Raw genomic sequence first — 21,835 nt, 5'->3', positions numbered from 1 at the left:
TTTTACTTTTTGTGCATAAATGAATATTTCATGAAGAATCTTGGACCAATAAAGAAGCTACCGGTGTTTTTAATTGCACAATAAAAGTGAAGAGCGATGGTCCACGGAATCGAAAATCCGACTGAACGAAAGAGTGCTCTTTGAACCTAATTTAATTAATTAGTTGCCAAGAATCCTATGTAATTACTGACAGTAATTAATTATTAGTTATTGATGTAATACACAGGCAGATGTATTGATGTCAACACGAAAAATGCCTAATAACTAAGAAGTAATTAATTAGTCGGGGACTAAGGGATAATTAATTATCAAATTAGACATATATTGTAACAACAATAAGACAATATTAATCTTGTCAATCACGTTTTCTTAATTGGCGTAAAAGAGGTGACAGATTTATAGAAATACGTCTTCGGATCGTGACATTTTTAATTAATTATGGGTTAATTACCCTACCAAGCACTTTCTATTTCAATAGGTAAGCACTTGACTACTAAAATCTCTATTTACAGCTAATTAGTACTCTTAAATTAGTATAAGATCTTCACATAGTAATTACTCAACAATTAGGTAATTAATTAACTAGACAATTTAGCGTACTTAGGTCTAACTTCTAAATTATGAGAATAAGTGGCGATTCGTAAAATAATGAAGCAACTAATTAATAATTTCCATACAATACCTACTTTCGATGCCTTTTGGGATTTTAAAGTGTATTTTTAAAAAACGCCTGTCTGCGGTAGCAGAATTCTGAGTTAAAATTCAACTTAAAATTTGCCTTCTAGGAATTGAATTAAGACATATCTTTAAGGAGGATTTAAAATTTATTACGATTCTTAAGTTCATATCGGAATTACGGCTTGAATGGTACCGTCCTTTAGCTCACAATTCTGACTGATTTCAAAATTCTGACTTGAATTTCCAAATCGTGTGTACAAAAAATCGTCTAGGATCTCGCAATTCTGGCTTTGGTTTGCAGAATTCGCCTTCTAAGAATTGGATTGGACTGGATTATCACAGAAAAATTGGATCTACACTACATCTTAACCTTCACCTCGGAATTGTGCACTAAATTGTCCTTTACACCACAATTTTGACTGGATTTAAAATTCTGACTTAAATTGCGAATTCCGAATCCGGTTTCAAAATTATGACTCTGGAATTCCCAGCGTACGTGTACAAGGGGTAGTCTCACCTTACAATTGTAACTGTGGTTACAGAATTCTGACTTGAATTGTAAGATGCTCCTTCTGAGTTTGATTGGATAAGGTTTCACATAGAAATTAAAATTGTACTATGAATCTTAATCTTCACCTTGAAATTACGCCTTGAAATGTACAAAAAATTGTCATAGACTTCGCAATTTTTACTCTAGTTTCAAAATTATGACTTGAATTGCAAAATTTACCTTCGAAGGAATGGATTGGATCAGATTTTCACGGAGAATTTGTAACGGACCTAGTTCAGCTTAGAATTACGGATTGGTGTGTACAGGAAATTGTCACCTCACAATTGTGACTCTGGTTATAGAATTCCGACTTGAATATTCCTTCTAAGAATTGGATTGAATAAGATGTTCTGGTACAATTTCGAACTGCGCGATGAATCTTAATCTTCACCTTGGGATTGCGACTTGAAATGTACAAGAAATCATCTTTTACCTCATCTAGAAGGGTCTAAAGATTCTGACTTGGTTTCCAAAACTTGTCCTCTAAGGATTGGACTGTGCCAGACCTTGTGAGTTTGAAACTGCACTATACCTTGGAACTTCGACTTGAAATGTACCAAAAATAGTCTGTTAGCTCAGAATTCTGAGTTCGGTTTCAAAATTCTGACTTGAATTCACCTTATATGAATTGGATGGTATCAGATCTTCACGGGGAATTTCAAACTACACCATTAATCTTAATCTTCATTTTGGAATTATGACTTGAAACGCACAAGAAATCGCCTTTAACCTCAAAATTGTGACTTGAATTGCAAATTTTACCTTTGAAGAAATGGATTGGATCAGAGATTGACGGAAAATGTGTAATTGATCAAGTTCACCTTGGAATTACGGATTGGTGTGTACAAGAAATTGTCTTACCTCAGATTTGTGACTCTGATTACAGAATTCTGACTTGAATTGCAAAATGTTCTGAGAATTTGACTGAATAAGATTTTAACGCAACTGCATTATGAATCTTAGTCCTCACTTCAGAATTAAGACCCGAAATGTCGTCCTGGACCTCACAACTCTGACTTTGGTTTTCTATATGACTTAAATTGCATAATTTACCTCATAAGAATCGGATCTTCACGGTAAATTTGAAATTTCAATATTAATCTTGATCTTCCACTTTGCGTTACGACTAGAAACGTACATGAAATAGGCTTTTCCGAGGGCTTTTCCCTCATAATTCTGAGTCCGGTTACAAAATTCTGACTTGAGCTGCAAAATTAGCCTTCTGTGAATTGGATTGGATCAGATGTTCATGGCGAATTTGAATCTGAACTACCTTCACCCCAAAATTTCGACTACAGTGTACAAGAAACCGTGTTTTGCCTCACAATTCTGGCTAGTTCCACAATTATGACCTCAATTGCATAATTTGCCTTCTAGGAACTGCATTTTACAAGATTTTCACGGAGAATTTGAAAGTACCTGACGCATCCACCACCAAACTACAAGGTAGAGTGTACAAGCAAGCATCATGGGCCTCAAAATTCTAAAGTCAGGTTTCAAAATTCTGACTTTAATTCCAAAATTTGGAATTCCATTTTTAATGTTGATCTTCACCTTGGAATTAAGACTAGCAACGTAGAAGAAATCATCTTTTATCTTAGAATTTTGAATCTGGTTTCAAAAAGACGAATGGCAAAATTTACTTTCTAATAAATGGATTGGATCCGATTTTCACGGAGCATTTGTACCTGACCAAGTTCCGATTGGGATTACTAGTATGGAAGAAATCGTCTTGGACCTCACAACTCTGACTATAGTTACAGAATTCTGACTTGAATTGCAAGATTTGCTATCTAAGTGTTGGAGTGGCTCAGATTTTAACGTAGAATATGTTCGTGCGTCCTCGGTTTTAGGATGCGCATGACAAAATTGACTGCGTGTTTGCGCCAAAGTAAATTTCTAGTTGCGTGTGTGATTTTGCTAAAATTGTAACGGTAAGCCTTTCCAAAAGTGTAAATAGAGCGGTTTCATGTTTTATCATGCACGTCTGCATGATATAAAGATTTTTTTGATCAATTCATGTTGACCCTCCTGAAGGAAGCCTTGCTTTTGGCGCCCGAGCAAATCCGTGACTTGAATCATTCGAACAAACTTACCTCGAGCTTTTTGCAAAAATCCTCGACCGCCGCGTCGTGCTGCTTCGTCAGCTCCTCGTTCTTCTCCAGGAGCGCCTTGCCCAACTCGGCGGCGAGCACCAGGTCGTTCTCCTTCTGCTGCAATTGCGTCCAAAGATCGTCCGTGTTCGAATTCTGTCGTATGGCACTACGATTTTCCATTTCTAAAATGTAATCTTCCAAGGTCTGCATTCTTTTTAACAGGCACTCTCGTCACGCCGCACTGCACCGAATTCAATTATCAGACGCATTTGCGGTACGTTCTCCTCGGATTTCCTCATCGTAGAGATCTGAAATTAAACGATATTTGAACAGAGCGGCTTTTGTTGCCCAAGCCAGGAAATTAATTTGGACGATGTGTCGGTCGCGTTCAATGATCACTTATCAATTGATACGCGTGGGTAACGATACTCTTAACAGTAAAATGAGATTTGAATTAGTCACACTAACGTAATTTTGCAATTAAACTTTGTAATTACGTCAGTATGCGGATTACTCGCAAAGAAAATGTAGTAATAACGCGGGTAAAGGTATACATTATTGAATGTCACGCTTACTTCCATGCCATTTTTCTTGTAGCTTTGTTGCTGTTATTGCTTTCACTATTATGAAATAGACGAGCGCTCGATATAAATAAATTAAAGCGCGCTCATAGTCGACCAAACCCGGTGATTGTTCTAATTACACGCGGACAGAGATGGGAATGTTCCGTAATTGCACTTAATTGATACATGCGCTTGCGGTTAAGGATTAATTACAGATCGGATACAAATTCGTTTAATTATGGAAATAGCCTCGTATGAAATCGCCTCAAGGGCTGTGACTAAATTTTAATTTTCAGTAGTCGATTGCACGGCACGAATACTATTTAAGCCGAACTCGCCTCCTTTTTTTATAGAACTCCTCATTAGGTGCCGTTTGAGACTCCCGAGCTTCACGAACTACAAAAAATACCAATAAGGAAGGAACAGCATGGGCATTAGACAAATTTCAAAGCCCTCCTAAGTGAATTATAGGACTCCTAATTAGTGTGAATTATACCTGAAATTAACTAAGGCAATGATCATTATAAGGGCGCACAAATCGTAATTCTTTCTTGGATTCATTATAGGGACTCCTAATTAGGTTCAAGTATATTATTATTAATCCTTCAAGGGCGCATAAATCCTAATTATTTCTCAAATAAATTAGTGAATTCCTAATTAGGTGTAAAGCTCGGGTGTAAGTATAGTGGAAATTTGTGCCCGTAATTAAATTTCGGCTCTTGCAATTAAGTTCAGCTGTTGAAGTCGCATAATTCTCGATATTTTCTTAAAGGAAGGAAATATTCGAAACCTTTTCCCCCCTCCCTCACACCCCCTATTTTCCTCTTTTTCCCTATAAAACGCATTTTCGGAATCCGCAGCCGTTAGGAGTAGGTAATTTTCGAATTTTTTTCGATTCAGCTCGCCCCCCCCCCCGTCCCGGGGGCGCCAAGTTTGCCCACTATGCCGTTTTCGGTTAAATACGCGACTTTAAAAATTCGTAGCGGTCAAAGGAGGGGAGATACGAAAAGCCTGTACATTACGCGCGATTAGCCCGCTCGGTGGCACGAACGAATAGTACGGTGGGTGAAGCGCGCGACGCGAAGCGGAGCGTGTGGGAATTTTTTGAAAAAAAGTGCGTTTTTTGGGGGTAACACGGATTTTCGAAGGTAACACGGAGTTTCCCCTGGGAAAAATAGGAAATGGCATTACGGGAAGGAGGATATGACAAATCACACGCGCCCTCCTCCACGGATGAAGGTACAGTAATTAGGTCGTAGCAGGGGAACGGGAGGAGGAGGCGTATAGAGTTCTTTGTTGGCGTCGTAGTTTGAAGGCGTTTCCGAGGTGCCGGGTCGGGGTTCGATCGCGGAGAGGCGCGTGGGCAGGACGGGAAAGCGCGAATGACGTTTTTAGGCACTTTTTCGCGAATCACTTGAAAACATGAAGATAGAATTTGTGTGAAAGTTTATCATGTTGAGAGCATCGGCTGACGCGCAGTCTGTAATTTTTTCAGAAAAGATTACCTATATTCAGGGGGGTGACGAGGGGGTCAAAGAAAGGCAAAATGCGTTTTGGGAAAGCGAATGTGGCGAATCAGACGCGAGACGTCGCGGTGTTTTCAGCGTGCCATTTTCCGGTTTCACTCCTCCCCCTCCCCCCTCCCGGAGGCGTAGGGGTAAAGTTGAGAGGCCGTAGCGGGCGAACCGGGGGGGAAGTATCAAGTTGCGGTTTTGAGTGTTAGGTTTCGCAGTTAAACTGGGTGTGAGAAGCGTCCGGTTGAACCCCCCTCCCCCCTAATTTGCTCATAAATGGCACTTTTCTCTTATTTCGGCGTTTACTTAGAGACGAGGAGGGCTAGAAGGATGCTGTGTCTTACGTTGGTTCCTATATCGATTGGCCACGTTCTAGAATCGACGACGATTTGAAACACCCCCCCCCCCCCACATCCTCCTCCGCTGGGCAGAGGCGAAGCTATGACGCCTGAACGCGATGACGTTTTTCCCGTTGGCCTCACAGCTGGATTGCGTAAATTGATTTGAGTAAATGCGCGAGGCAAGGCGGCGCAGTCGCCGAAACCGGAAATGTGTATTTTTGTGGGTTTTAATGTGCGAGGCGAAGCCGAGCAATGTGTCATCAGCGGTCCTATACAAACGCAAGACATCCACATTCAGGTTACATCCCCCCCCCCTCGTCGCTTAGCGGCAAAGTAGAGGGAGAGCGGGTGGATGTATCGAAGCACAAATCGTACTCCCCCCCCCCTCCCGCTTATGTCAATTTTGGCATTTACTCGGAAACGACGGGGGCTAGAATCTTTTTACGTTGGATTCCACTATCTCTCAGTCGCGTTCTAGAAGCGACGGCAATTTGAGTAAATGCGCGAGGCGAGGCGGCACAGCCACCGAAGTCCGAAATGTGGCTCCTTTGTGTGTTTTAACGTGCGAGGCGAAGCCGAGCAATGTGTCATCAGCGGTCCTATACTAGTGCAAGACATCTATATTTAGGTTACATTCCCCCCGTCCCGCTTAGAGGGCAAAGTAGCGGGAAAACGGGTGGATGTATCGAAGCACAAATCGCACTCCCCCCCCCCCCCCCCCCCCACCGCTGATGCACAACCACCGAAGTCCGAAATGTGGCTCCTTGTGTGTTTTAACGTGCGAGGCGAAGCCGAGCAATGCGTCAGCCGTCCTATATAAGTGTGAGATTGGGCGTCATTTACATTCGGGGTACATGTATCCCCAAACCCCCCGGTAGCCTATGCGCATGCGCAAAACGGAAGTTTCTTATTTATGGGGCAATTTGAACGAACGAAACAAAATGCATGCGCAAAAAATCGTAGTGCGCACAGCAATTGAATCCAAATTTCTTGGTATTCCCAAGAAACAAAAATGCGCCCCTCAAAAAATTCAAAAACGTTTCCGATTCCATCTACTGGCATGTCTGATGTTGCAATTTATCTCAAACACGTTACAGAAGGTTTCGTCGAAATACGAAATGTACTTCAAAAGTTATTCGAAAAAATTCAAAATGGTAAATTTTCCATACTATTATACCCTTCCCTCGGAAAAATCGAAAAAAATGGTCAAAAATCGTAGCTTTTTCATACATTTGGGTACGGAAATTACAAAAATAGAAAGAAATTCATAAAATAATTAACTGACTTGGTTTCCATTTCCAATTCCAATTTCCATTTTTTTAATTTTGAATACCTTTACAAAAAAATTAATAATTTCGCTAATATTCAAGGTATTCGAAGGGTTGGCATGGCGATAGAAAGAGGAAGCTCTCGTACGACACTTTCACTCCCTGAAAAAAGTCAAAAGAGTCTACGAAAGAGGACGCCAAAGTGAAAATTAAAAAACTAATAGAGATGGACGCAAAATGGGCACTTGCAGGCGAAATTCTTGGAACTTTTTGTTAATAAACGATTACTTTAGAGACGATCTTCTATATATATGCTTACCATCCCTACAGTATAGTCGCAAGGGCGTTAAATCAGAATCGACATGAAAACCTCAATTTTTCAGAAAATCTTATTGAAAAAATTACTATTTCTATTTTTTGCTAAAATCGACGCTAAACTACGAGATTAAGTGAGTGAACAAGTTTGGGGGGGGGGGGCCCCTAAGTGATCTTTTTGGGGACCTAAACATCGATATTACTTAAAATTTTGTGTGAAATCAACGCTAGTCTCATTTTTGTCAACCTATTCGCCAAGTTTGACTAAAAACGAGACCATCAATATATTGGTGCTTTTTTGAGCCGAATCGAAATGCTTTTTAGCGCATTTCCACAAAAATAAAAAAAAATGCGCTATTGTGGCCCCTTTTTCCGTCCGTCCGTCCGTCCGCTGGTTTTGCGACGCTACTAGTTCTTTATCTTAAGAGCTATTGTTCTACTTTTTTCGCTATTTGGTTCGTTATGGTGTCGAGTCTTGTACCAAGGAAGGAATTTTTTCTGTACCGCTTACAAAAAAAGTTATAATAAAACAGAACAAAAAACCGTTTTTTACATGTTCCATAATTTTACACTTTTGCCGTTTATTAACGATCCTAGAGATCGTTTATAATTTTGCATTGCTATCTGTCGCCTGCCGGTTGGTCTGTCCGTCTGTTCCTTTGTCTGTCTGTCCATCTATCTGTCCGTGTAAACGATAACTTTGTTTAGAAATGTTCGATCGCTTTTACATCTCCGTTAGTTATGAACTGAATTGCATGAAATTCAATATGGGCATAGCTTTAGCCATATAATACGCAATGCCCAAAGTTGAATCGAATCGATTCAAAATTCACAGTGCCCTTTTCGCATCTCGACCATTTATAAACCGAATTGCAAACTTTTTTACCTATAAAAGTATTTGAATGAAATTTGATACATAGGCACTTGGAATAAAGGAAAATCAAACGCCAATTTCAAAATTTGGTTTTGCGCATGCGCAGTGCCAACTTTTTTATCTATGGAACCATTTAAGTGAAATTTGATACTTAGGCGCTTGGAACAAAGGAAAATCTAACATTAGTTTTAAAATTTAGGTTTGCGCATGCGCAGTTCCAACTTTCTTATTTAGAAAAGCATGAAATTCTTCTCATAAACTGAAATTGAAGTAGCACGTCAAAAATGGATTGCCCATGTGCAACGCTATCTTTCATAGTTGTGGCCGGATTTTTACGATTTTAACAGAAGTTGCATCTTACAAATGGGAAATGAATGCAAGTGGAAATGCGCTTTATGTAAATCGTTTACGATTACTTTTTAACTTGTTCTTTTTCTTCACATTCTATAAAAAACGATCGTTACTTAAAAACAACCCCAACTACAATCTCACAACGATCAAACAAAAATACAAAAAAATGGCAAACGGGAAACAAAAACAAATGGCGTTTGCTACCAAAACGGCGGTAATTAGCGAACTTCTATAATTGGGTTTAAGTTACTTGTGTTTAAGGCATTAAATCAAAATAGTGTTTTAATTAGTTTCTTGATAATGTCAGTACCTACTGCTGGTCACCGCAACAAACGAAAGCGGTACTTTTAAAAGGTCGCGACTTAATACAGGAGCCGACAAAAACTCGGAACGCTCTTCAAAATTGCATAACGGAATTCGAAACGCGTGAGCGTGACAAAACGCGAAATCTCATCTGGATAATTGCTGTTTTGGTATTCGACCAAGTACACAATAGGTAATTTTCATTTAACCGTAACGTCAAGTGCGTGCAGAATTTAGATCACGGAACTTTCATTTCATTTGAAACAAAAAGAGTCGACGAGTTTGGTGCACGATGCGTAGTTTATTGATCTTGCTCTCTTAGAGATTGTGTACGCTGATAAGATAGTGCCGTATTAGGGCCAACGAAAGCATGGCGATTTATAAGTCAACAAAGTTGCCCTTTCCAGCGCATTCTAGTGACACAGTCATCATCATCTCAAAGTCTCTGCAAGTACGGAAGCCATCTCTTGTACTTGAGGGAGGTGCTTGAGCTGGTTCGCTGTAGATAAATACCATCAGGTTATCTGATAGCGGTGTTTGTTTTTGACGTTTCAGGAACGATAAGAGTTAAGCAATGGACACTTGTAGAGTACCTATTCCATTACACATCACTAAAAATATCGAAAAAAAATTCTGTAGCGCTTCCGATATCCTGGGTGATCTTTGAGAGGTCCCTTCAATGGTCCTATTCTTCGATGTGTGTGTCGATAACGGTGACCCTTGGATACCGGCCGAATTCCGAGTGGTCGTGGCAGGTACCCGAGTCTAAAAGTATCCTCAAAAATATTCCAGATTTTTGATAATCGCCCAAAATTGTGCGAAGAATCGCAAATAATCTCCATCAAAATGTTTCAAAATAACCCATCAACTTTTTTAAGACTCTTTGAAGAATACTCTATTACTTTCGAATGTTTATAAGCATGGTTGCCTGGGAACGTTTCAAAAACACGTCGAAAAATAAATCACTCCCAAGACATACCCCATGAATTTTTCAAAAAACTTTTAAGAATCTCCCAAAACGGCCGTTTCTCGATAAACTTTTAATTACACTTGCGACTAATTATGTAAATTACTAAAGAATCCTGTAATTTGAGGCGTAAATCCGTAACCAAAATAGTCTCCCAATTATTCTAACCCTATCGGTGGATTGGATCCAGAATTACTTATAATTTCACTAATTTTCTAATTGCATCATCAAATTTGGAGACGAGTTAGGAGACGTAATTAATGACCACAGATTATAATTAGAGCCCGATGGTTACTACTGAGGTTTCATCATGGGTCACTAATTTTCATCTTTAATTAATTAGAGACCAAACCGTAGGTACCTACGCCATTTGTCAAAAATTTTGCATTCCACCGAATAATTAAATTTGTAGTTTATGAGGCCATGATTGTTACAGAGTCAATTATTTCGCTGCCGTTGTTCCTATACCTATAATCGGTTTTCAGCTGTCAGGTAGACGATAATTGGTAAATATCTGCAACATGTCGTTTAACCTGGTTTACCAGTCAGCTGGCCCATTGTTTTTATTTGCTCGTTAATTGCTTTCGATAACTGACATGTGTTGTGAGACGTGACGACAGCAATAAATGCGTGCCTTATTGAGGTTTCCTTTTCTGATGCCCATTGAAGTGCTCTGCAATTGTGGAAAGTGTACCGAAACACCGTCCATTCAATTTTCCCCATCTGTGGCAACTGGAAGAAGACGCGTTGCCTTCTAGGTCCAATTTGGCACAATTGACAATTACAACACTTTCTTGCGGAATCAATTATCCATCTTCTGCCGCCTTCCTAGCATTCAAATTAGGGGGTTTTGGTAATTAGGTCCATAAAGCAAAAATTAATCCTGAGAGGCAGTAATTATCAAAGTTTGTCTCGATCATGCGTAAATTGGGAAGCTACCTTTATGACAAATTAAGAACCCAAACTTATAGGGTCATCATCCGTTTACAGTTGCAAAGAAGTTGGGTCTGTACGAATCCCAATTTATTTGCTGGTGTAATTGACTTATAGGGCAATTAAGTGCAATCGTCCGTAATTAAGTTCTACCTTGGATACCAGTGATTGACAAAATCGGTCACATTCAAGGTCACATTAATACCGATCATGCTGTTTTTATAACAAAAACTGGATTTCTTTCAGTTGTGAGAGGTCATTTTGGGAGTCTCCTGGGACACGTTTGCTATACATCTCTGATTGGGATTTTTTGACAGTTTTGTAGTAGATCGTTTCTTGGTAAGTTCTGAGGAGGTTCCTGGTATTGTTGCGTGATTCTTGAGGAACTTTATGGAGATTTCTAGAAATCCTAGGAACGATCGAGGATTTCTAAAGTTATATTTTGGGATTCATAGGATAGTTCTGGATTTAGTTGAGATCAATGCGAGATTCAGACGCAAGTGTCATTAATAACGGGCCTATTTTATTACCGCACGAGTCGAAGGTATACAAAACATCTGAGTACAAATCTGAGTTGCCCCTTCAGACCTCAAAAATTTTTTGGGAGGCCAAGCGAGATTTGCAAAAACCCTTTTTTGAAGATTCTGGGAAGATTTATGGGATATCTTTGGACGATTCCTGAGCTGTTTGGAACGTTCTAATTTGAGGTTATTTAAGATCATTTAGAGGATTTAGAAAGGACAATTTTGAATATATTTGGAAGATTTTTTGGAGATTTTCAGGGCGAATTTGAGGAATTCTTAAGTGATCCTTGGCCAAATCTCCCTATGGTTACAGCTGATGAAGAGTTCTTTCAGTCTTTAAATCTTCAAATCCCTAAATCCTCCTCTTGGGTTCCTTTTCACACGTCTATCCCTAAGATTCCTACTGTCCGTGATAAGACATTCCTAGGTGTCACAAGCATCGAAACATTTGTTGTGAGCAAATGTTCTTAAAGAAACAATTTCCTTGGAGTTTCCTGAAAAGAGCTTTAAGACACCTAGGAACATTTTTGAGACATTCTTTGGAGACCAATGAATTCAGAAGCTTAATTGCAAGTACACTTGAACTTAAGAGTCCTTTAATTTGTACAAGCACAATAATAATTGTAATAATAATAATTTATTAGGAAACCTCTAATTCATTTAAAAATGAACTAATGTTTATGCACCCCTAACATAATCTCTGCCCTGGGGGTTTAATTTCAAGTAGATATACTCAAATTCAATTAGGAGTTTTCTACTTTATTTAAGAAAGAATTGAAATCAATTGCAAACTTGACCGGGTTAGGCCTAATTTCAAGTGTAAGTACTTGAACCTAATTAGGAGTCGTCTCATTCGTTTATGAAAAAATTAAGACAATTCTAGCCGTCCTCATAAGGCCCCTAGAACGCGTTTTGAGTAAAATCCTACAAGTACCCTTTTGTCGCAGAGAATTCTAATTTCTAATTAAAGAACTTTTAAACTCGACGGCGGGTTTGCAACTAAATTGTAAAAAACAAAATAATGTAGGGGGGGGGGCAATTTATTTTGAAATCATTGACAGTTGACAAAAATATCGATCAGTCACTACCGAGGTCACTACTGGGTGTGCACGGTATGATTTTTTAAATGAAAATTTAAAAAAAAACCATAAACAATAAACCTTCAAAGATATTGGGCGGAGGAGGACCAAGTCGAATTTCCTTCTAATTTAACAGCAAATAAATAAACAAACCGAAATAAGGTGGGAGGTTCAATTTCAAAATAAAAAAATGTAAGCCATAACGCAAGAGGGGGGTGGGGACCGAGGGCTGAATTACTCATTTCTAAATTGAAGGCGACGAGGAATTATATAAAAAGTTAAATTTAGGAAGTTTTTCGATGAAAAAGGCTCGCGAGCACGTGATTGTGTTTCGTAATTAATTTATTGCCCCTATTAACGCTGTTATTAATGGCATAATTATGCACGAAATTGGCATTGCTAATTGGCGCTGGAAGGATAGAAGCATTTTAAGTGCTAATCCGAAATTTTGCAAGTTTCGAATGCGCCACCCGCCAGTTCAAGTTTCCTGTTTGTAGGGAACGAGTTTGGAACGAGTTCCGTATGACAATGAGTGGGTTAAGTTAAGATTTTTTCTTCGGATATTACCGCACGGGGTACTCACCAAAAAAATTAAATCCGCCAAATTCGCAATAATCCAAAAGAAAACGGTTCACTTTCGTTCGAGAGAAACAGCAAAAAAAAAACGCGAAGCACTACGAAGCAATGAATGAAACTCGAGGGCTCTCACGGCGCCGTGCGCGTAGCAAAGAACACAAAGAAACTGATTATTTAACCGACGCCGAAAGGTGACTGGAATTTACTGTTACCTGCGCGACTGCGCACTATACCGGTTATGCTCCCACAATGAAACGTTATCGATTTTTACCTGTACAAATATTGACCACTGCAGTGAGTCACGCCGCGTTTCTGGAGCACCTGTATCCGTTGGCGCTCATTTCGCATGCAATTGCCGATTTGGGCAACCCACGGAAGAAATTAAGCCTCAATGGGAAAAGGGGGCCTGTGGGGGCCTTACAGTTCGAGCAATGACTTCGTTTCGCTAACGGTGTAATTTTTAAGGTAACTTCCAAGGTGGGAATTTTGGATGAAATTTGTCAGTCGAAGGGGTTGCCCCGCGGGAACACTTTCAACATCTCAGTGCACAAAAGGTGGAATTTGGAAACGAGTTTTAATCATTTTTTTTTTCATGTAAATTTTTCCTTTCTAATTTTTGGGCACGTTTCTGTAGCAATAACGTCAAAAATCGTCCGAGATTTGCATAATTTTAAACGTCCTTTCCAATAGCCACTTTTCCTTTCAGTAAAAGAATTTAGTGTTCGTTAAAAGTTTTTTCACCCCACGGAGAAAGAGATTTCTCTTCGAAAATCGCGATTATCTCGAAAACGGCTCAATTTTACGTGGTCTCCTGTTTGTCATTAAATATGCCAAGTTTGCTCCAAATTTCAGACTCCTATGACTTTTTTTCGCAAAACAAATGAATAGAAAACGACAAAAACAGTTTTTCAGCTTTTCTCGGAAAATTGGAGGTTATGTGCAGAAAGTGGAGATACAAACGTTGTTCATCTTTTTATGCCCTATAACTTTTGCTTTGAACGTTTTTGGCTAACATTAATAGTTTTGCCACAAATCCCAAAATAACACTTTCCACCCCTTGCAAACACCGGAATTTCTCTTCCTTTTCTCGAGGCTACTCCATACGCGCAGTTCCCCCTCATCAGATGCACCCAGCGGTTTTCACAAAAATTCATTGGAAAAATCATGGTGCGGGGGGGGGGGGCCTATACCCCAAAGCTTTCTATAAAAATCCATGGGGGAACATTATAAGCTATTTTTACGAGGAGTACTCCATACCCTCCCCCAGGCACACCGATGCTTCGTTTCTCACCGAAAAGTTTAGAACCCCTAGCCCTTTTCATAAATATCACGGGAGAATATTTACAAAAAAAAATGTTTATGAGTGGTAATACCCTCCCCCAGGTCCGCGGGGTTTCAGTCCTCTCCAAAGAGTTTAAAACCCCCAGCGCTTTTCAACAAATTCTTTTCTGCGGGAAGGGAGAGGGGTTTTATACTACCAACGCTTTTCGTAAAAATACATATGAGAATATCATAACTGTTTTATGAGGAGTACTCTATCACCTCCCCCAGGCCACTAGTGCTGCCTTCCTCTCCAAAGACTTTATAACCGCCAGTGCATTTCATGAAAGTACATGGGAAGAAACCATAAAAAACTGTAGCGAAGCACTCCGTTTTCCCCCTTGATGTAGCCTCGCGAAATTATGACCGCACCGTATATTTGTGAAGTCGACCAACTTTGCTGAACACCCGGTATCTGAGCGCTTCATTACGAAGTAGTTTGTCAGAATTTTTACCAAAAATCGACTGCACCAAAATTTCTCGGGAAAAAACTTTTTCTTATTAATTTTGGTGCGTAGAATCCAAAACGATTCGTACATTTTCGATTAGACGTCTCAATCAAAAGTTATGGACAAAAAACCAATTTGGGCAAAAAATTCAAAAGGCTGTAACTTTTGATCTAGTAGCTCGATCTTGGAACTGTTTGAAATTATGGATTCTACAGGCCACATTCTATAAGAAAATATTTTTTTCCGGTAGACCTGAGACAATTTTTTTTTCGGGCCAAAAAAAAGACAGAAACACACGCCTTTTCTTAGGTATTATATTCTTTGGATAAAGGTTTACTTTTTCAATCTGTGCCAGGATAACATTACATATTCTGTTCTCCTGATTATTTTAAAAAAGTGTCAGGAGCAAATTGTTTGTCGGCAAGTATCAACAGGATGTTGAAATCCTTGATTTTCTGTGGCACTAACACACTTTTAAGTTCGTTGCAAAATATCAGGGTTATAGAAACTCGAGGAACAGAAAACCTGACACCTTCTTACATATCATGTGTCCCTGACACTTCAAGTTTGCGCAATAAATCGTATGGGCAGGTGTAAAGTATACAAACTGCAACCTCTTTTGATATAATGGTCTCCTGTTAGCAATTTTCTCTCATAAAATATGTCAAGTACATACGCCCAAGGTTGACAGACGTTGTTATATAGACCAAACTTATCTTTTAAAAATGGTGTGCCATAGGCTCAGAAACGCCGAATGGCTTCTTGTTTCCTGTTACATTCTAACGTATCTTGTTTTTTATGTGTACCCATTTTCTAAATATCGTGTGAGGATCACAAAGACGTAAGGAAGTAATGTGCTCTCCTGATACAAATTCATTTCTTAAATGTTAAGATGTTTGGTACGAGAAAAGATTAACAGCCTACTGAAATAGACTAGAGACAGAGAACGATGTCCTTCTGACACAATTCAAGCTTTAAAAAAGTGTAAGGATTTCATAAACCCGAGGATGTACAAAATTTATAGGACTACAGCTTACGTACGATGTGATATCAGGACAACAAAATCACGATAACGTTCGTATTATGAGCTCCTGTTAGAAATTTGTTACTTAATGAATGCTATAGGATCACGGAATCATACTTCCTCATCCTAGAATATCCAACCTTTTCAAAGTTCTGTTATCCTGATCCACTACCACAATGTGTGAATCATAGAATCCCAAAGAAGTAAAAGGCAAGTGAATTTCTAACGAGTTTACTAATGATGTGCTCCTGATATCAATTTCTTTTTCATATAACCGTCCGGGGAGGTGCAAAATCCTACGTTTTTGTGTCCTCTAGATTCAAAAGTTTTTTAAAGGTTTCGTTGTCATAAAGCCACAAAGAAGCATTAGGATGACAGAAACTTGCAAAACACGATACCTTCTGACTTACCATGTGCTCCTGCCAAACTTAAGAAACGTATGGGAATCATAAACATCCGATCAGGTGCAAAATCTACAGATCAAAACGTCTTTCTGGGCTCCTGATTGCAGTTTTGTTTCATAAAATATGCGTAAGGGTTACATAAGAGCAATATATTGCAACATCTGTTGACTGATACTGAATTGATCAAATAATGGTAATTACATGAAGGCTTGCTAACGGAATGGGGCTTATTTTGCTGACTTGCGGGCGTTTTATTTGTTACCAACACTCTGTATGTTTAAGTTTCAACTTTATAATAATTTGGGACTGAACACAATTTCATGGTGTTTGAATTTGATGTGATTTTGTTAAAGAATAAATTGTTGCTCAATTTTGTTTAAATAATCGCATAGTTTTTATTTTAATTTATTCGATTGTTCATTTAGAAAGATTAGTGACATTTGTTAGAGTTATCTCACTTCAATCCGGTCGTTGCAATAAGAAATTAGTTATCGCACCAACGATTCGTACTTTTTCGATTAGACGTCTCAATCAAAAGTTATGGGCAAAAAACCAATTTCGGCAAAAAATTCAAGGGGCTGTAACTTTTGATCTAGTAGCTCGATCTTGGAACTGTTTGAAATTATGGATTCTACAGGCCAAACTCTATAAGAAAATGTTTTTTCCCGGTCGATCTCAGACAATTTTTTTCCGGCCTCAAAAAAAGGCACCTTCCTTTTTTACCAAAAATCGACTGCTCCAAAATTTCTCGGGAAAACACTTTTTCTCACTAATTTTGGTGCGTAGAATCCAAAACGATTCGTAGTTTTTCGATCAGACCCCTCAATCAAAGGTTATGGACTAAATAAAAATATATATATATAATCCTTCCCCTAGGTCACGGGTGCAACACTCCTTTCCACAGGGTTGAGCCATAAAACGCTTTTTTCGGGGATAGGAGAGTGAGGGGGGGGGGGGTTAACGCTTCATAAGGATCCATGACGGAGTATTAAAATATCCCGGGTAGTATTCTATACTCCCAAACGCTTTTCGTAAAAATCCATGAGAGAATATTATAACATATTTTGCAGGAGGAGTACTCCATGCCCTCCCCCAGGCTTACCGGCGCTGTGTTCCTCTTGACAGCCTTTACAACCCCAATTCTTTTCACCAAAACCCATGAGAGAATATTATAAAATACATACAAAGGGTATTCTATCTCCTCCTCCAGGCCTCTGTTTCTACAATCCTTTCCGACGCGTTTAAAACCCCAGCCTTTTTCATTAAAGTTCATGACAAAATCATGTTTTTGTCGGGGCTAACCCCCAGGTCTCCAGGTGTTACGTTCTTCGAAGTGTCTAGACTCTAGAACCATCAGCGCTTAGCATGAGAATAGTTAAGAAAAAAAATCATGGAATTCTGGGGGGGGGGGGGGTCAACCCAACCCAGGCTGATGCTACGGTTCTTTCCCAGGAGTATAGACCTCAGTTTTTTAAATGAAAACTGGTTCACTGACTGTTTTGCACTCATGCTCCTCTTTCATGAGGAGTCCTCCATACCCTCCCCAGGGACATCAGTGTTGCGTTCCTCTCCAAAACGTTTGGAACCCCAGCGCTTTTCATAAAAATGCACAGGGGAATGTTATAAACTAATTCTTATGAGGGGCGCTCTATCCCCTCGCCCAGTCCTCCGGTGCTACACTCCTCTCCAAAGCGTTTAAAACCCCTAGAGCTTTCCATTATAATTCATGACAAAATCATAGTGTTTCGTGTTTGGGGGTAACCCCCTGGTCCTCTTGAGTCATATTTTTTGAAGGGTTTAAATCTCTTTCCGTGAAAATAGTTGAGAGAAAATTCCACACGTGCCGGCTATGAAGGGTGCGTTTTTAAAGCGCTTTAACCCCCTTTTTAACAAAAGCCTGTTGAATCAATAGAATGGTAAACAATTTATAATTGGGGCGAAATGAAGTTGTTGAGTTGCCCTGGCGACCATCCACCCAACGTAAATTAATCTGATTTCGTCTGTAAACGGGAAGCGAAATGGACCGCGATAAAAAACCCTTGACAGCCCAAGAAAAAATTGAGATGGATCTAATGGCAGAAGCTGAGCTTGGGAAGTTGCAGCGACAGGTAAATGTTTCTCGCCTCGTCCCGCTGTCGTAACCTCAACCTCCGCAGTACCGAATTATGGAATGCGATCGCAAGGCGTTCTCCGAAGAAACCAACACCAAACTGGCCAAGCAGCGGAAGGTGATTGCTGCCCTAAAAAAGGAGCAGGCCGAACTGCTGACCGACCTGAAGGCGGCCGCGAGCGACTCCAACAAGAGAAAGGATCGAAAAATGACGGCGAAGGTGAATCGACTCCTGGACGAGCACGAGAACTACACGAGGCTGATCGCGCGAGAGAAATCTCGCCTGCAAGATGTCAGCAGGGAGATCAGGAAGGTGAGTGAAATCCATTTCGGTTTTATCCCCAAAGCCCTCTTCCAGCTGGAGAGGCGCGTTGATCAAGTCCGCGGCAAGGACATACCCGATCGACAATTCGAGGACAAAGTCCGAGGAGCCCAAAGGGCAGCGCAGGCCTTGGAAAATCAGCTTGATTACGAAACGAAGCGTTTTTGCGCGGTCCTGGAGGATAATCGCGATTTGCGGGAGCGAATCGAGCACCTCCTCAAAGACCGGTAAGGACCACCCGTCCAAAAGCAAACTCATTGCGCATTTTCAGGGCGCACTTTAATTCCGTGTGGGAGACGCTTGTGGAGGACCTGAACCAAGGGAAGAAACTAATGCTAGACCTCATCGAGCAGGCCACCCTCTCCTACGACCAAAGAGAGGAGTGGTGTTCTAAGCTGCACGCGTTAAGGATACGCAATCGGAACGATTTCATGCTGCACGCCGAGGAAATGAAGGAGCTTCAACGGCAGCTGGATCACGACAGCAAGCTCTACGAGTTCCTCGGAATCAAAGGGCAGAAGAGAATAATGAGGGATTTGGAGGAGAAGGAGATGAAGAAAGTCGAGCTGCAAAAGGAGGAGGTTATCAAGCAGCAGGAGAGGTACCAGAAGATGCTGGTCGAAATTCGCGAACTCGTGGGAGAGGAGGACGTTTCGAGGCTTGCGTCCCAGTACTTCAAGCAGGAGGAGGAGAACTTCGCACTGTTCAACTACGTCAACGAGCTCAATCACGAGATCGAGGTGATCCTGGAGGAGACCGAGAAGCTGCGCACAAATATCGGTAAGAAATCCGTCAGCAATTATCGCCTGATTGAATTTTCAGAGGACCAGAAGGAGATCAACGACTTGAAGGCGGACCAGCAGCAGAAAACTGTCCAGACGTTAACGGAAGACTTGGAGGCGGCAACTATGCAAACGGAGCGCGCCCGTAAGGAAATGGAGGAAGCTGAGGCTGACTTGGAAAGCATCCTCAAAGGTATCGATGGGCTGTTTCAACTGATCGAATGCGACTACGCGCCCATTCTGCAGCTGTTAGGTAATCGCAAAGGGCGCGAGAACGCTGTAAAGTTTGCGTAAACTTTTAGGGGAGGACGCTGCGATTAATCAAGATAATGTCATGCTGTACTTGGGGGTCTTGGAGAAGAAGGTGGGCGAGCTAACAGCCAACATGTATCTAAAGGAAAAGAGTCTGGTAGGTTCTAACGATTTTTTTCGTCTGGAGTGACGCTCTTTTGTAGTTCGCCAAGAAGAGGAGGGCCATTCAGACGAAAGATGAGAAGCATTTGTAATCACTTTACTACCACATAATGTACAGTCTTGACTGCAAGCAGCAACCAAATATATCGCCATCAGTTACTGCAGTATAGGCAACACACCCTGCACCTCTACAAGTTTGTTAGTATTTTTGTAACCATTTTCCGTATCCAACAATATAAAGCGTTTGTAATTGAAACCAGGCACAAATTTTGAAAACGAGAACGTAGAATTATTTTTTCGCAAGTTATGGTTCCCTGGCATAAATTTCTGCTCCCCTGGCACAAATTTCTGCTCTTTAGGCTTGATGCATCAGGATCACAGAAACAAGACATGGTGTAACATTGCGTATCAGATGCCTTAGTATCTGGTGCAAAATTTAGTCGCACATTTTCGCCTGATATATTGCTCTACTCAAAAAATTGAATCAAGATCGCGAACAGGGTGAAATATTGACTGTCATACGTAATCTTGAACAAAAATTCGTGTATCAGGAACACAAAGGAGCGTGGTGCAATATTAACGGACACGTTCTCATTATTCTAGTCTCCTAACACATTTTTGTCTCTTTTAAAAACCAAAATAACAGGGTTGCAAAAAATGGTTCGCAGATACATTTCATGCTACCCTAATATAAAATTCTTGAGACAATTGATACTGATTGCAAGATGTTCTTTCGTCTGTTATATCATCCTGGTCCAAATTTGTTATAGATCAGGAGCTGGCCCATTCAGGAGCATTACGTTACCAAGATACACCTTTTCTTATTTAAAGTACCTATTCATCAGGGGCGCAGAAGGTCTAACATTGACTACTAGATATAAGCTGAAAAAGAAAGACGTATTCGGACGACAGAAATGTGAGATGTATAATCTAGTCACACATTCTCACCTGTTATATTCTTTTGGATAATTTTATTTTTCAAAAGTTGTAACAGGATCGCAAAAATGCGTGGTGAAACATTAGGCGCCCAAAAGTAATAAGTGTCAGGAGCACAAAGAAACATTCCGAGCATTCTGGATTTTTTTAAAAATCAAACTTATTTCGCAGATTGTCAGACTGGTGCAAGGTATAGAAGTTGCTTACTTCTTACGCATTATGTTCTTCTGATATTAACACCAGAGTTTATGATAATGGCATGTTATCCTGATTGACGTATCAACAGTACAAAGATAGGTGGTATAGTATTAACTGACATTGTCTCGGGTATTATGATATCCTAATACAATTTTCTCCTTCAGCAAAATCACAGAGACGCAGGGAGTGGTTGTCACAAGGAGGTTAAATAATCCTTGTCTTTTATGCTGCCCTAATTATAAACTCTATGAGAAAATTGAGGCATCAGAAATTCACAAATGCAAGGCACGGAACTTACTGACACATTCTTGGATGTTACGTTCTTTTGATACAGTTCTCTGCTTGAAAAGTTGTATCAGGATCACAACAACGTAAAGAAGTGAAATACTCGCTGTCACACCCTATTTGGTAATCAGTGTTATCCTGGACATACATTTTTTTTTCAAAAATTGATGTATCAGGAGTATAATTGAATGAGACATTTTCACATATCATGGTTCCCTGACACATTCTCGTCCTATATACTACCCTGATACAAAAATCTTTAGAACATGTAAATCATAAAAAACACAAACACCAGGTACTTGCTGACACTTGCTTACGTGTTATGTTCTCCTAATACAGGAGAATTTTTTGTTTATAAATTTTATCGTAGAAATGTCAGAATTTAACTGTAAGGTATCAATTAATCTTTACAAAAGAAAATCAGGAACACAAATGCGCGGTGTAAAATTTATGATCTCATACTCCGATGTTGTGCTGTCCAGATACAATTTTTTATTTAATAAACAATTCATTAGGATTACAGAAGCGAGGGGATGTATAACATTGGCCATTAAATAAAATTTAAAACACATTATATTCTCCTGGTAAAAGTGTCTCTTTCAAAAATTGTATTAGGGTCACAAAAATACGACAACGTGATTGGGTAAGTACTGTTATTT

At 39.9% G+C, this 21,835-nt stretch overlaps 2 protein-coding genes across 3 annotated transcripts in view; one reads left to right on the top strand and one right to left on the bottom strand.

The window, feature by feature from the left end:
• The window catches only part of LOC116161671 (bicaudal D-related protein homolog), a 40,047-nt gene extending 26,932 nt beyond the window's left edge, over positions 1-13,115 (bottom strand). The window contains exons 1-2 of one of the 2 annotated variants that reach the window (XM_031475105.1): positions 12,940-13,115; positions 3,325-3,632 (exon numbers count right to left, since the gene is read on the bottom strand). In XM_031475105.1, the coding sequence (XP_031330965.1) occupies positions 3,325-3,534 (210 nt within the window). In that variant the 5' untranslated portion in view covers positions 3,535-3,632; positions 12,940-13,115. The remainder of the gene's footprint in view (positions 1-3,324; positions 3,633-12,939) is intronic. The other variant, XM_031475104.1, reaches the window with a different exon arrangement.
• Positions 13,116-13,268: 153 nt separating this feature from the next.
• LOC116161330 (coiled-coil domain-containing protein 63) lies at positions 13,269-19,994 on the top strand. Its single transcript, XM_031474651.1, has 8 exons — positions 13,269-13,397; positions 18,042-18,237; positions 18,286-18,552; positions 18,598-18,788; positions 18,833-19,341; positions 19,384-19,596; positions 19,646-19,752; positions 19,799-19,994. The coding sequence occupies exons 2-8, from the start codon at positions 18,148-18,150 to the stop codon at positions 19,847-19,849; spliced, it is 1,428 nt and encodes a 475-aa protein (XP_031330511.1). The 5' UTR covers positions 13,269-13,397; positions 18,042-18,147; the 3' UTR covers positions 19,850-19,994.
• The last annotated feature ends 1,841 nt before the right edge of the window (positions 19,995-21,835 follow it).

The sequence above is a fragment of the Photinus pyralis genome, unplaced genomic scaffold (genome assembly GCF_008802855.1).
Source record: "Photinus pyralis isolate 1611_PpyrPB1 unplaced genomic scaffold, Ppyr1.3 Ppyr1.4_LG10, whole genome shotgun sequence".
In the NCBI taxonomy this organism is placed as follows: Eukaryota; Metazoa; Arthropoda; class Insecta; order Coleoptera; family Lampyridae; genus Photinus; species Photinus pyralis.
This window is presented reverse-complemented; position numbering and strand designations above follow the sequence as displayed.

Coding starts and splice junctions, on each gene's coding strand:
- LOC116161330 (XM_031474651.1), top strand. CDS start 18,148: ATGGACCGCGATAAAAAACCCTTGACAGCCCAAGAAAAAATTGAGATG. Junction 18,553..18,597: donor TCAGCAGGGAGATCAGGAAG/GTGAGTGAAATC, acceptor GCCCTCTTCCAG/CTGGAGAGGCGCGTTGATCA. Junction 19,753..19,798: donor ATCTAAAGGAAAAGAGTCTG/GTAGGTTCTAAC, acceptor GCTCTTTTGTAG/TTCGCCAAGAAGAGGAGGGC.